The sequence below is a fragment of the Erpetoichthys calabaricus genome, chromosome 1 (genome assembly GCF_900747795.2).
Source record: "Erpetoichthys calabaricus chromosome 1, fErpCal1.3, whole genome shotgun sequence".
Taxonomy (NCBI): domain Eukaryota; kingdom Metazoa; phylum Chordata; class Cladistia; order Polypteriformes; family Polypteridae; genus Erpetoichthys; species Erpetoichthys calabaricus.
This window is the reverse complement of record NC_041394.2, coordinates 333,954,112-333,970,518: the sequence shown is the minus strand read 5'-3', so window position 1 is coordinate 333,970,518 and position 16,407 is coordinate 333,954,112. Positions and strand designations below refer to the sequence as shown.

Below are 16,407 nucleotides of genomic sequence, written 5' to 3'. Positions count from 1 at the left end.
AGAATGGTAGTATGTGAGGGAGCACCCAAAAAAAAAAAAAAGCTGGGAGCTGGTATAAGGGCAACTGAAGATTAAAGAGAGGAAATTTGTCTCAGTTGCAGTTACACAGATCATGAAACACGTCCAGGGTTTGAATTTTAGCCTGGGTTTGCAGATGCCCGTTACTTAAAAATCCCTTATAGTTTGACTTTCATTACTGCCTCTTTTATACCTTTACAGAATTCTAAATAAAAATATGCAATTTGTACATGCTTTGAGATTGCAATAAAGTGAACAATTCGCTGTGAGTTTAGCAAGAGGCAAGAGTATTCACTTTTTAATACCACACCATACTCAGCCATGATTAAAGAATGGAAACTTCACAAAACAGAGTTTAACCCTTAAATGGGGAACCAACCTTGCACATATCAAGCTGCAAATCGTATCAAAATAAAATTTATTTAATTAGTGGTTAAAAATATTCAGACAAACAATTATTAATGATGTTGATTTGTAACGGCCAACTCCTTACCCGGCAGGCAGCCACACTACCAGGTCCCCGTGGCCTGGATAAATTACTGAGGTAAACCTAAATCTACCAAGCCGTACCTCTGACAAATACAGTAATCCCTCCTCCATCGCGGGGGTTGCGTTCCAGAGCCACCCGCGAAGTAGGAAAATCCGCGAAGTAGAAACCATACGTTTATATGGTTATTTTTAGAATGTCATGCTTGGGTCACAGATTTGCGCAGAAACACAGGAGGTTGTAGAGAGACAGGAACGTTATTCAAACACTGCAAACAAACATTTGTCTCTTTTTCAAAAGTTTAAACTGTGCTCCATGACAAGACAGAGATGACAGTTCTGTCTCACAATTAAAAGAATGCAAACATATCTTCCTTTTCAAAGGAGTGCAAAGCAAGCAGTCAAAAAAAAAATCAATACGGCTTTTAAGTATGCGAAGCACCGCCGGTACAAAGCTGTTGAAGGCGGCAGCTCACACCCCCTCTGTCAGGAGCAGAGAGAGAGTTAGAGAGAGATAGAGAGAGAGATAAAAAATCAATACGTGCCCTTTGAGCTTTTAAGTATGCGAAGCTCCGTGCAGCCTGTCCTTCAGGAAGCAGCTGCACACAGCCCCCCTGCTCACACCCCCCTACGTCAGCGCAAGAGAGAGAGAGAGAGAGAGAAAGTTAGCTGGATAGCTTTTCAGCCATCTGCCAATAGCGTCCCTTGTATGAAATCAACTGGGCAAACCAACTGAGGAAGCATGTACCAGAAATTAAAAGACCTATTGTCCGCAGAAACCCGCGAAGCAGCGAAAAATCCGCGATATATATTTAAATATGCTTACATATAAAATCCGCGATGGAGTGAAGCCGCGAAAGGCGAAGCGCGATATAGCGAGGGATCACTGTAATATTTTCCCCCAATCAATGGTTAAACACAAGCAAACAATATCCAAATGTAAATCAAATGCAGTAATATATTAGATGAAATGAAATGAAAAACACAATAATACAAAACCCCTGCGTAATACTGTATATATATATTATATATATCCCTCCACCAGACCTCCAAATTGAAAGGCTATATATATACAATAATAAATCCTCCCTTGTCCCTGCACAAGAATAACAAACACACAATACAAATAATGACAACGAATGATTACTTAAATGATAATGAACGTGAAAATAAGTCCGGGTAAATAACTGTCCAAATTACTGATAGATGTCTCAAAATGTGTTTGATTCTACCGAATAAAGTACCGGAACAATCTCACCGTGATTCCTCGGCGATAGTGGAAAATAATGTCCAACCCCAGCGTTTCTGGAGATGAATGCATTGCAGTAATCCAGCCGAGTGAGAAGCAAACTGGAAAAATGTGATGTGAATGAAAGCAGAAATTGATGATCAGTTGCGGTTAGGTGAATTTCCTTCTCTCTCCTCTCTCTCTTTTTCTTCTTCTTTCCTTCCTTCCCTTTTAAATAATAATGAGCCAGATGTAATGGAAAAACCTCCGGTTCTGACGTTTCCAGGGGGTCGCTGCCTCCTCGCAACAGCCTTCCCCGTTTCTTGTTACGGGGACGACATTTAAACAAACACATACTAGTTTAAATGGAGTGATGTGACGAGACGCGACAGAGTGCAAACACAATAAGCAATAACACTTATGTGGCACAGATTGACTAAATTCACCAAAATGCTTTTCGCAGCGAATAACATTTTAACAGTTCAGCACATAACAATTTCAGAAAAATAATAACAACAAAAAAATAGGTGGTACTTCAGAATATTTAAATTCCTGTGTGGCGGTACGCCAAGACAAAAGCATGAAAACCCCTGATCCAGACATTGAACAGCACAGAAAATTGTACTTAAGAAAATTACTTTTGTGAAATTAAAATAACCAGTAATCTAAAATTTAAATGAAAATCCTTAATTTTGACTATAATCAACTTGTAATTCCTCAATTTTATTGTTAACTGTTCTTTTTTTCACAGTCCCTGCTTAATGAGAATTTGCAAAGTCGTTGATGAAAAAGGCCGTGAAAGAAGACACTTTGCCTCTTAAATCACACATCGTCTCTTCATACAAATATGACTGATCACTGCTTGAACGAGAAGTTCACTTCAATGTTCCGTAGAAAAAGACGACGAGATGAAGATGTTTTTGCACTATCAGGTTGGAGTAGTTTAGAGATTTTATTCTTGAATTTATAGTAGTTTGGGGGAAAAAAACTTGGAAGTGTTTTCAAACCACAAAATATATATATATATATATGTGAATTGTGTTCAAATGTCTCTCATTGTATCAAATTCTTGTTGTTCAGCATGTTTGACCTGCCTCAACAAATTTTTATTCCAGCTTGGCATTTGCTGTTTAAATCCGGATTTTTGTTGCTGATAAGATTGTGTAGAACCTTGTTAACAGCCTTTTCCCCGTTATGAAAAGGTTTTTTTTCCTCTAATTCCATGTGTTGAACAACAAATTTAATAGGAAATTTACTGTTGATATGCATGTATGAAGGTATTCACCGGTACTGACCTAAAACAGGTAAGAGGAGGTAGTGGTGACCAATAAGACATTCATTAAATTCAATTACTAAAAGCACACGGTTCAAATGAATAAACCTAGAGAATAATTAAAGGATACTACAAGAGGTTTTAACTAACGGTAAATTTAGTTCATTCGTGCTCATTTTGGAGAGGCCAGGGAGTAGTGGCATCACAAGAAGTGAAACTATGGAAGTCAAATTAACAAATTCACAGGCCCAGAGAATTCAAAAGTTTGGTATAGGGAATACTGTGGGTAGTACTGAATATTTTCAATTCCTAATAACAATAATAGTATGGTGTGTCACTTTTTAAAAATAAAGCGTTTTTGGGCTAATGGGCTGCCTGGGACGACGACGACTTCTTCTTCGATCATTGCTGACATATAACATTTTAATGGAATTAAAATAATGATTTATTTGAGCTTTTTACAGTTTTTTTGTACATTAAGTATACACTCAGAGCACTATTACCAAGTTAGGTAAAAGACAGATTACAAATTTTATAAAATACATAATGCACACACGTAAAATACGGATTCATTCGTTTAATGTTATTGTTGAGGTGTCTGTTCTACTTTCATTTCAGGTTTGACAAAGAAGTTTCTTAAACTTATGAAAAGATTCTCTTATGATGATCTTCTCAAAATCACAGAGTACTACATGTCTCAAGTAGTCTATGTGATTGAGTATGACATCACTAGCATCCTGCAGAACGTGGTCACCAAGAACATCCTCACCAACAATGATGCAAAGGTAAGCAAGTCTCCTTGTTACTGGAGACATAATTGATTAAAGTGGTAAACTCAAGTCAATTGTCTCAAGTTCATAGTTGAGACAGGCTGATCCTGAATAACAAACGGTACTGTCCGTGTCAGGTGGTCACGCCAAATTCACTTCTTTTGTGCGCTAATCGTTATCTTCATTCATTCGCTATTAGAAAATAAAAGCCAAGGAAGAGTGTGAGGGGCGAAGAGGTGTGGAGTCCTTCATCAGAGAAATTATGCAAAAGGATAATGTGCTGCTGGTCAGCCTGTGGGAAGCATTGGCTGAGGAGCTGGTGAGATTTCCATCTCCAAACCTCACAAAAATACTAGAGGAAGTAACAGATGGAGGTGAGTTAATAGAGTCTTATGTTAAAGTGAACCACTAATTGTACAGACAAAGAGGAGGGTGGGACGAGGGATTAAAAACAAAATAGAAAATCATAAAAATGTAGACTAGGGCTGTGTGATGTCTTAAAAGTTCACATCGTCATTTCAAAACATCGGCAATGTACGACTGTATTGGTAGGGAGAGAGAGATTCTTGTGGATTACAAGTAATTAGCTGTTCTACCTATTGTCACAAAATCAAAGAAGCCACATAAAGGTTTGGGGCAGCCACACGTATATTACTCCCTGGCTGCAAAATGGTTTAAAGGTTTGTACTGATGTGTACAGATTGGAGTCCAGAACAGAACTGAGGGGATCGAGGAAAGGTGGTGGCTTTAAAGGTCAGTATAGGAAGTGACATCAAAGGAGCAGGAACCGGAAGGGCCTTCATTCATAGGCTCACACCCGGAAGTGATGTCAATGGGGCCAGAAGCAGGAATGATGTCATCAGGGCCAGGTTGAAATTTCCCGTGAATGGTCTATAGAAAAGCAAGAGAAAGAATCCATGCACTCTGCTACCTCCTGGTCTGGCTCAGAATTGCTCTCATTCAAGCCCTTTAGCTACCTCTCATGCGCATGTGTGTGACACCATGTACCCGAGTGGGGTGATGGGTGGATATTTTCGGGACGCAGCAGTTAATTTTATTGTCTTATAGATTGCTGCAACTCAGCACATGCAGTGATATTCTGAAATGTCTTATGATGATTCAAAGGTGATTTTAAGGTACAAATCTCAGTGCCCTATTGTCATGAAACTCTAAAATTAGATTTGCCTCATATTAAAGTGGGTTTGAATAAATGTCACCCAACAGGAAACTAGAAGGTTTTTTTTTTTTTTTTCTTCAGGAAACTGAAGTTGCCTTTAGTCACTTAAACACGTTGTCCTCAGTTGTTCTCCTTCTACTATCTTCTGGATAAAAACAGCAAATCAGCATGCGTTTTAGAAAAAAATCATACTTGTGTTTGTTCATGGCTTGACTATAGTGCATGATTTGTCTTTTATTATCATGCATGCAAATGAAATGCTGCATAAAGCAAATAAAGGTTAGTGTTGATTCGTTCAAGCTTCCAATGATGTACACATAAGACGACAATGGCACTCAATTTTTTTTTTAAATGTAAAGCACTTCTTTTATACACTCTGTAATTAGTTTATTTCAGATTTTCAGAGAGCTCATGTTCACGATTACATTCCTATTGTAGCAAATCTCCGTGTGGAGTTACACCTTGCCTGATGAAGGGGCCTTGGCTGCCTCGAAAGCTTGCATTTGTAAGCTATTTAGTTAGCCAATGAAAGGTGTCATTTCACTCTACTTTCTCCTGTATCTACTGCTATGGAGAAGAGGAGAAAGGAGAACAACATGGTTTATCCTGCAGGTGGCGCTAGCTCCATTATTGGAATAAGTTCTTTTGTAATTGTGGCATTTTACATAACCCAAAACTATATACTGTAGATATAATATTAAAAACTGATACCCACTCCCTTAGTGATACGGCAGTAAGAAATCACATAGGAGAAATAACTTAGCTTTCTTTAATGACGATTTATTTTGAATAACAGGCAGGAAGTCATGACAAGACCTTGTGTAGAGTCTGCCATTTTTGTCGCTGCGTTAGAAGAATTTTCTGGATCGGATGAAGGTATCTCCCATCCAATGTGTGCTGGGCAATGTTTCAAGGCTTTATACTCTTTCACCGTGTGCAGGCCCCCACTTAGGTAAATCATGCCATTCCAAACAATAAAAAGAAGATCCAATGTCATGCTGACTCTGACACACAGAAATAGTGCACATTGCCCATTTGCAGTTGTTCTTAACTTGTCTTTTCTTGAAATGCTTGCCTAGCAGTTCTGAATGATGAGCCCCTGTGTGCTAAATCTGGCCTTGTGTTAGCTATACTTGTGAGTGGATTTATAAAATATTTTTTGTACAGGGCACAGTGACATATTAAACTTATATACTTATTAGACATGGTTTGTGGAAATAATAATAAAATAGAATAGTTTATACAGTGCATCTGGAAAGTATTGACAGCGCATCACTTTTTCCACATTTTGTTATGTTACAGCCTTATTCCAAAATGGATTAAATTCATTTTTTTCCTCAGAATTCTACACACAACACCCCATAATGACAACGTGAAAAAAGTTTACTTGAGGTTTTTGCAAATGTATTAAAAATAAAAAAATTGAGAAACCACATGTACATAAGTATTCACAGCCTTTGCCATGAAGCTCAAAATTGAGCTCAGGTGCATCCTGTTTCCCCTGATCATCCTTTAGATGTCTCTGCAGCTTAATTGGAGTCCACCTGTGTCTCGATGCATGCTCAATAATCCAGGTAAGGAAATCCTAGAAATTTGATTCTGTTCATCTGGACAAAGTTTTTAAGTGGGAGAAATATTTCGAGACTTATCCAAGTCTCTTCCTCAGTCTCAATTGACTGCAGGTTTCCCCAACCTTATAAACAGTACCTTTGCTTAATCACAGAGACTAGCACCATTGACAAAGGGCCAGTTGATCAGTGATATGCAAATTGTCCACTGATTAGTAGACGTGTGAACCATTCATAGAGGGTTGAGGAATGGCTGCAATCACAGCATTGTAAGATGGCGACAGAAGAAGTGGAAAAGAGGGCTCTATCATCCTATCCTGGAACACCATCGAGCCATTGGTTCAGATATGTGGATGACACCTGGGTGAAAATCAGATCTCAGGAGGTACCACAGTTCACAGACCACATCAACGGGGTGGACAAACACATCAAGTTCACCAGAGAGGATATGGAAAATAACAAGCTAGCCTTCTTAGACTGTGAAATTTCCATCGTCAACGGGGGACATTTGAAAATGGATGTGTACCGTAAACCCACACATACGGACCAGTATCTAAGGTTTGACTCTCACCATCCACTAGAGCACAAACTAGGTGTCATTAGGACTCTACAACACAGAGCTAACACCATTCCCACAGACTCAGAGGCCAGGGAAGCAGAAGAACACCACGTTAATAAGGCCCTGAGTAAATGTGGACATCCCAGCTGGTCCTTTGTCAAAGCAGGGAGGACACCTAAAGAACGCTCCAAGCGATTCATGAGAGAGGAAGGACATCCACTGCCTAAGCGAAAACCCTTAGTGATCCCGTATGTGTCAGGAGTATCGGAACAGCTGAGGCGCATTTTCTCGAAACACCGGGTCTCCGTGGCTTTCAAACCCCAAAACACGCTACGCCAAAGATTGGTCCATCCCAAGGATCGGGTCCCACGGCACAAACAGAGTAACATAGTTTACGCAGTTAAGTGCCAGGAGGAGTGCCGTGAATTGTACATCGGGGAAACCAAGCAGCCACTGGCTAAGCGCATGTCACAACACAGAAGAGCTTCCTCGTCAGGCCAGGACTCCGCAGTCTATTTACATCTACAGGATAGTGGTCACTCCTTTAAAGATGAAGAGGTGCACATCCTGGACAGGGAGGAGCGCTGGTTTGAGAGAGGAATCAAGGAGGCCATTTACGTGAAAAAGCAACGACCATCTCTGAACAGAGGAGGGGGCCTAAGGGTACATCTGTCGCCATCTTACAATGCTGTGATTGCAGCCATTCCTCAACCCTCTATGAATGGTTCGCACGTCTACTAATCAGTGGACAATTTGCATAGCACTGATCAACTGGCCCTTTGTCAATGGTGCTAGTCTCTGTGATTAAGCAAAGGTACTGTTTATAAGGTTGGGGAAACCTGCAGTCAATTGAGACTGAGGAAGAGACTTGGATAAGTCTCGAAATATTTCTCCCACTTAAAAACTTTGTCCAGATGAACAGAATCAAATTTCTAGGAGTCCACCTGTGGTAAATTCAGTTGACTGGACATGATTTGAAAAGGCACACACCTGTCTATATAAGGTCCCACAATTCATGTCAGAGCACAAACCAAGCATGAAGTCAAAGGAATTGTCTGTAGACCTCGGAGACAGGATTGTCTCGTGGCACAAATCTGGGGAAGGTTACAGAAAACTTTCTGCTGCTTTGAAGGTCCCAATGAGCACAGTGGCCTCCATCATCCGTAAGTGGAAGAAGTTCGAAACCACCAGGACTCTTCCTAGAGCTGGCCGGCCATCTAAACTGAGCGATCGGGGGAGAAGGGCCTTAGTCAGGGAGGTGACCATGAACCCGATGGCCACTCTGTCAGAGCTCCAGAGGTCCTCTGTGGAGAGAGGAGAACCTTCCAGAAGGACAACCATCTCTGCCGCAATCCACCAATCAGGCCTGTATGGTAGAGTGGCCAGACGGAAGCCACTCCTTAGTAAAAAGGCACATGGCAGCCCGCCTGGCGTTTGCCAAAAGGCACCTGAAGGACTCTCAGACCATGAGAAAGAAAATTCTCTGGTCTGATGAGACAAAGATTGAACTCTTTGGTGTGAATGGCAGGCGTCACGTTTGGAGGGAGCTAGGCACCGCTCGTCACCAGGCCAATACCATCCCTACAGTGAAGCATGGTGGTGGCAGCATCATGCTGTGGGGATGTTTTTCAGTGACAGGGACTGGGAGACTAGTCAGGATAAAGGGAAAGATGACTGCAGCAATGTACAGAGACATCCTGGATGAAAACCTGCTCCAGAGCGCTCTTGACCTCAGACTGGGGCGATGGTTCATCTTTCAGCAGGACAATGACCCTAAGCACACTGCCAAGATATCAAAGGAGTGGCTTCAGGACAAATCTGTGAATGTCCTTGAGTGACCCAGCCAGAGCCCAGACTTGAATCCGATTGAACATCTCTGGGGAGATCTTAAAATGGCTGTGCACCGACGCTTCCCATCCAACCTGATGGAGCTTGAGAGGTGCTGCAAAGAGGAATGGGCGAAACTGGCCAAGGATAGGTGTGCCAAGCTTGTGGCATCATATTCAAACAGACTTGAGGCTGTAATTGCTGCCAAAGGTGCATCGACAAAAAATTGAGCAAAGGCTGTGAATACTTATGTACATGTGATTTCTCAGTTTTTTTATTTTTAATAAATTTGCAAAAACCTCAAGTAAACTTTTTTCACGTTGTCATTATGGGGCGTTGTGTGTAGAATTCTGAGGAAAAAAATGAATTTAATCCATTTTGAAATAAGGCTGTAACATAACATAATGTGGAAAAAGTGATGCGCTGTGAATACTTTCTGGATGCACTGTATATAGGTTACTATAAAGATTTAACAAAAGGAACAGTGTCTTTAAGCAATGTTATCGTAAGAAAAGAAATAAGCAATATCTATTTACATCCCTGACTGCCACTTCTCCATTGTTATGGCTGTGGAGAACACCCAGTGTGCTGGTCTGGTGTTTCATTCGGCCCCAAAGTACGCAGTGAACCTTTGATCCTTTCAGTCCGGTTCATTACTTGTTGACCCTTTCAACTTCCACAGCCTGCTCTGGCTTTCATTTTTAACCCTTTTATCTCTTTACACAGACAGGGCCATCTCCTCCAAATGTTATTGGTTGTGGGAATCCTGTTGAGATCAGCCCTCAGTTTCTTTCAGTAGTTTTAGTTTGCATAGGCTGTAATCCACTGGAGGCTAACCTTCATACTGCCCGGTGCCAAAAAAATACTGAGTCAGCTACTTAAGCTTAAAGATTCATCACTTCACAGCCAAGACACTATACTTTTTTCCTGCAATCAGTGCTTCAAGTGGAATCAAGTTACTGATAGTACTCTTTTTGGTCAGTACCTTGTTCCTCCTACCAATTTATTATTACTTTCACACAGTTGGGAGGAGGGCTCTCCCTTGGAGATCGGAGTACATGTATATTAGTATACAATATCGATGGGGGTGGGGGTCCCGTTGAATCTTCGAGTACCAGTGCTACTGGCCCACTTTGAGCATTTAGTCTGCGATGCTGCAAATATACCTGCACTCTTCCCATTCAAACTGTATGAGAGGTGCACTGATCAGGCTGCCTTTCCTCAACTGAAGCACACTCCTTCTAGACTAGCTAAGCATGGGAAGATCACATGCCTTGTGCTGTGAATATGAGTGCTTTCTTGTGAGGCAGTGAGATAAAATAAATAAAGTGACTGCTGCAGTTTGGCACTTTGAGGATATTTCTGCAAATGTTTGGAGCCAATTGACAATATTTACTTAACATCATCAATGAGTCCAGCTACTTGGCGATGCACAATATCATCGACCATCTGCCAAGCACTTGGCTGGACTTTTTTGTGCAACATTTTCTAGAAACCATTATTAACACTGAAACATACACTGCCTGGCCAACAAAAAGGTCACACACTCTAATATTTCGTTGGACTGCCTTTAGCTTTGATTACGGCACGCATTCGCTGTGGCATTGTTTCGATAAGCTTCTGCAATGTCACAAGATTTAGTTCCGTCCAGTGTTGCATTAATTTTTCACCAAGATCTTGCTTGTACAGTAGGCACTAGGCATGATGGGTGCATCACTTCATCTGCCTCTCTTCTTACCCTGATGCGCCCATCACTCTGGAACAGGGTAAATCTGGACTCATCAGACCACATGACCTTCTTCCATTGCTCCAGAGTCCAATCTTTATGCTCCTTAGCAAATTGAAGCCTTTTTTTCCGGCTTGCCTCACTGATTAGTGGTTTTCTTATGGCTACACAGCTGTTCAGTCCCAATCCCTTGAGTTACCCTTCGCATTGTGCGTGTGGAAATGCTCTTACTTTCACTATTAAACATAGACCTGAGTTCTACTGTTGTTTTTCTTCGATTTGATTTCACCAAACGTTTAAGTGATCGGCGATCACGATCATTCAGGATATTTTTCCGGCCACATTTCTTCATCGAAGACGATGGCTCCCCAATATCCTTCCAGTTTTTAATAATGCGTTGGACAGTTCTTAACCCAATTTTAGTAGTTTCTGCAATCTCCTTAGATGTTTTCTCTGCTTGATGCATGCCAATGATTTGACCCATCTCAAACAGACTAACATCTTTTCCACGACCACGAGATGTGTCTTTCGACATGGTTGTTTAAGAAATGAGAAGCAACTCATTACACCAGTTGGGGTTAAATAACTTGTTGCCAGCTGAAAGATAATCGCCCATGCAGTAATTATCCAATAGGAGGCTTGTACCTATTTGCTTAGTTATAATCCAGGTGGCGACTTTTTTTTTGGCCAGGCAGTTTATAAATGACTCCCCAGGACACGAAATCTTACAGCTTTATTCTTTCCTTTTTTAAGCCTTCCTGGGTCTACAACAAGAGTCAATAAGTCGCGCCAAATTTACCTGAAAAGTGGACTGCCGCTGCCTTCTGGAGGTCACACTCATAGCTACATGCACTTCCCATTGTCTGGAGACATTACTTTGTCTTTTACAATGGTGGGAGACATACTGTAAGGTTTAATTCTTCTCAGTAACAGACCTTACCTCTTCCTTCATGTTCATAGTTATAAGCAGTAGTTGTGTTCATTTTATCCTTCTCAATTCTTTGAGAGGTTGCTGGGGAAATGTTCCCCAGTGTTTCATCTTTTTCTGTTCTTATCCCAAATCTTCAGATCCAAAGTTGTGTTATTTTTTACCCCATGTATATTTTCTGAACTTGTGCTTTTCATTCTCATTTGAGAAAACTGTCAGCTGATCTCAAACCCTGTGTTCTTTCATGTCTGACATTTGATTTTGTTCGTGATCCTCTATTCATTTCCAGTTTAGGTCATAACTTCTCAGATCTCTCGCTCAGATTTTTAATGATGAATTTCAAACCAAACGCTTTTTTTGTCTTTAGATAAAATATTTATGTGAACTGGTAAACTTGACCTAGTATTCCATGCTGTCAGGTCAACTCAGTAATTATGTTTGAAATAGTGATCCACATGCTTACTAGGTGTGATTAACCTTGGTGACAAATTTGCACACACATTTTCCTCTCTCTCCTTGCATTTCTGTTTCAGGCGTTTCTATTTTATGTCGCCATAAAGTGACAGTGTGGCACCAGTCATTCAAATTTATACAAGTGATAATTTCTACATTTCAGTTTTTAGTTTTTTAAATGTTTTTTAAGGAAGTAACCATTACCTTTGAATATGTTATGCTTTCATTACTCTTCCTCCTCATGTTTGTGATTGTCTATTGCTGTCTCTCTAGGATTGGACCTTATGAAGGATATTCAAGCCAGTCTTAAGCACCCTGACATTGACACTGATATCAGAGGTAACCTACTGGTCTTGTGTCTCTAGTTTCCAAATCCTCCAGCCCTGCCCTCCTCTGTTATCTCACTTGTTTGTGATTTTTTAATTTTTTAAATTTTTTTTAGGCCTTTATGACAAACACAAAGGAAATGTCTTTGAATCCACAAGAAATCTGGAGGAACAGCCTTCTTCTGTAGAGCCATGCACCAAAGCTGTGGGCTTTGAGACTCGATACATAGAGCTGGTGGTCATAAATCAGTACAAAAGAACCTATAATGAGACTCAACATGAACTTGTGAAAACTGGGAGGACTCATGCAGAGCTGGTGGAGCAGCGGACAAAAGAGAAATGTGAGCGTATCTGGACTGAGCAGCTTTTCAGAAGGTGTTCTAGAGGTGACATTCTCCCCAAAATTTTATTGGTCAGTGGAGTGGCTGGAATTGGGAAGACTACAATGGTGCAGAAAATCATGTATGACTGGGCCAGAGGTGCTCAGTACCAGAGGTTTGCATTTGTGTTTGTGTTCAGATTCCGAGAGCTCAACCTCCTTGACAATGAGAATGAACCACAGATGCCTCTAACCAGGCTGATTGTGAGACACTATAAATATCTTAATGACCCACGGCTGAGAGAAATCCTGCAGAAACCTGAATCTATCCTCTTTATATTTGATGGCCTGGATGAGTACAAACACAAACTGGATTTCACACATCGTCGGCTCTGCTCAAACATAAATGACTATTGTCCTGTTCACATACTGGTCACCAGCCTTGTCAGCCAGACATTACTGAAGGGTTGTTCAGTCCTGATGACAAGCAGACCAACAGCCCTGGAGTCACTGAACATGAAAAGATTTGATCGATTTGCAGAGATCCTGGGGTTCTTCCATGAACAAAGGCTGATGTACTTTAAGAAGTACTTTGTTGACACTGATTTGGGCAGTGAAGCTTTTCAGTACGTGGAGGATAACACTATCCTCTACACCATGTGCTTCAACCCCTCATACTGCTGGATTATTTGCTCTGGGCTGAAGAGCCACTTCACCAAGCCTGAAGAAGAGCGAGGAGCTGCGCCCAGAACTGTCACTGAGCTCTTTGTGATGTTCCTTCACAACATCCTGACCAATCACAGACGAGAAGCCGAGAACCAGAGGGAGATCCTAATTAAACTGGGAGAGATGGCTTATTATGGGGTGGATAAAAGGATTCTTGTGTTTTATGACAAATTTGAGATGTCCACCTTTGGTCTACGGCCATTTCTGTCCTCATCATTCCTCTCTGGGTTCCTCAAGGAAATCCTGCAAATAGAAAGCACTTTAGACCACACAACGTACACATTCTTCCATCTCACACTACAGGAGTTCATGGCTGCTTGTTTCTTCTACCTTGATCCATCAGCGGACATTGTGAAGATGCTAGAGAATCTAGACTCTTGTAAAGATGGACGATTTGAAATATTCACTCAATTCCTGGCAGGACTGGCTACAACTTCTGCGTTTGAAACACTGGGGAAAATTCTTGGGGCATTAGAGAGGAGAAAAGCAAAGCAGATCCTGGACTGGATGAAGCAAAGAGCTGAGCGGGCTCTGAAGGGAAGACAGAAGAGCAAACGTTTACAAGTGTGTCAGTGGCTCTGTGAAACTCAGAATAAGAAATTAATCAGAGATGCTATTGGGATGGATTTAAAGATGGATTTTAGTAAAACAACATTATCCCCTCTTGACTGTGCTGTTCTGGGCTCCGTCATCAACTGCTGTAGAGAGCTTCGGGAGCTTGATCTGTCAAACACAAGTCTTACCCCAGAATGCATCAAGAAACTGGCACCAGGTCTTATCTTCTGTAAAAGTGTGAAGTGAGTAATAAAACCTTCATGAGTTTATTTTTACTGTCTGTAAACATTTAAGGGTTTCAGTAGAGTCACTAAATCAAACATACTATTGACTTTTAAGATTTTAAAATAGGCCCCATTAAGGAAGGGATATCACTACAGTGGTACTTCTGGTCATGACCATAATTCATTCCAAAACTCTGGAAGCGACAAGATTGTATGTAAATAAAATTAATCTGTTCCAGACCGTACGAACTGTATGTAAATATATATATTTTTTAAGCACAAAAATAGTTAATTATACCATAGAATGCACAGTGTAATAGTAAACTAAATGTAAAAACATTGAATAACACTGAGAAAACCTTGAACAACAGAGAAAACTAACATTGCAAGAGTTTGCACTACACCCTTACGAACCGCTTGCTGTGAACACTTTTTTTAATGAGTTTTAAGCACAGGGAAAAAAATTAAAGTTTGAAAAATCCTTAATTTATACAAAAACTAACCATAAACAACCAAGAAAACTAACCTTGCATGAGTGAAGTTCTGGCGTGAAGGAAGTGAGGAGGAAGCTGGGTGGAGAGGAGGTTACAGTTTTGAGGGAGAGTCCAGCTCCACGACAGGGGGATGTTCTCCTTCAGGTGTTTTCTCTCTTGTGATTTCTTAGGTTTCTGGTGTTTTTTGCCATTTAGCTGGTGGGCCAGACTTCACGAAATAGCAGTCTAATGTGACTTTCCATTTCCTGCACATTAAAATTTTTCGGAAATGCAAGACGACATGGTCGTTCATCATGTTTATCACTCTGACCGCAATCGCTTTGTCAGGGTGGTTCTTCTTGGAAAAAAATCCTGGCACTCATTCCATTTTTCCATGACGGCTTTTATTGCATCACTTTTTATATCCTCCCTTTCCTCTTCTTTCCCTGAGGACTGCTCCTCGGTGAGCAACTTTTGCTGCTCCTGCTGAAGTTCAGCAAGTTCCACCATCGTCAGCTCCTCCTTGTGATTCAGGATCAGCTCCTCGATGTCCTCATTGTCCACTTCAAGACCCATGCTCTTGCGCATGGACACAATCTCATCCACAACAGGATGCTCAAATCTTTCGAAATCCCATTCAGGAACGCATTCAGGCCAAAGTTTCTTCCAGGCCGAGTTCAAGGTCTGGTATGTGACGTCTTCCCAGGCTTTGTCGATGAGGTTGATGCAATGAACAATATTAAAATGGTTCTTCCAGAACTCCTTCAGGGTCAAAAACATCTCCTCGGTCACATTGAAACACCTGGCAAATAGTCTCTTGGTGTACAGCTTCTTAAAAGTTGAGATAACCTGCTGGTCCATGGGTGCAAAAGAGGAGTTGTGTTGTGGGGGAGGAACACGACCTTAATCAAGTCGTACTCCTCGACCATATTGTCAACCAAATTTGAAGGGTGTGCTGGTGCATTGTCCATCAGAAGAAGGCATTTTTTAGGCATATTATTCCCTTCAAGATATCGCTTCACGACGGAAGTGAAAGCCTCGTGCAGCCATTCCAAAAACAAGGTCCTTGTGACCCAACCCTTCGTGTTTGCCCTCCACATCACGGGCAGTCTGGCCTTGTTTACTTTGTGCTTCTTGAAAGCATGAGGGTTTTCAAATTGGTAAACGACTACCAGCTTCATTTTTATGTCGCCACTAGCGTTAGCACACAGCAAAATGATTAACCTCTCCTTCATTGGTTTATGGCCGGGCATAGCCTTCTCTTCCTGGGTGATGTAGGTCGTCTTCGGCATCTTCTTCCAGAACAATCCGGTCTCGCAGCAGCCTCTCCAGGCCTTACCACACTATGAATGCCACTTCTCTTGCAAAACTTTTCCAACCATCCTCTACTGGCTTTATATTCCTCACCTTCACCACTCGTATAAGGATTTTTTTGCAGCAAATAGCCATGAATATTCCTGGCTTTCTCGCATAACATCGCCTCACTTACACTATCCCCTGCAAGTTGCTTCTCGTTCAACCACACTAGTAACAGTTTTTCCACCTCTTCCAGCACTTGAGGCCTCTGGTTAACATCTTAACTCCTTTGGCAACATCAGCTGCTTTAATGGCCTCTTTCTGCTTTAGAATTTTGATTTCTTGTACTCGGCAGCAAGATCGGTAACACGAACGCCACGCTCATACTTTTCAATAATTTCTTTCTTTAATTGGATTTCAATTTTCTTCGAACCTTTCTTCGAACCAACACTACCACTCTTCACTTGCTTAGAGG

General features: G+C 41.2%; 1 protein-coding gene across 1 annotated transcript in view; it reads left to right on the top strand.

Annotated features, from left to right (window-relative positions):
* The first annotated feature begins 2,508 nt into the window (after positions 1 to 2,508).
* LOC127527185 (NACHT, LRR and PYD domains-containing protein 3-like) overlaps positions 2,509 to 16,407 on the top strand; it is a 31,144-nt gene continuing 17,245 nt past the window's right edge. The window contains exons 1-5 of the mRNA XM_051925072.1: positions 2,509 to 2,664; positions 3,624 to 3,790; positions 3,975 to 4,149; positions 12,287 to 12,352; positions 12,456 to 14,181. Coding sequence (XP_051781032.1) covers positions 2,580 to 2,664; positions 3,624 to 3,790; positions 3,975 to 4,149; positions 12,287 to 12,352; positions 12,456 to 14,181 — 2,219 coding nt within the window. The 5' untranslated portion in view covers positions 2,509 to 2,579. The remainder of the gene's footprint in view (positions 2,665 to 3,623; positions 3,791 to 3,974; positions 4,150 to 12,286; positions 12,353 to 12,455; positions 14,182 to 16,407) is intronic.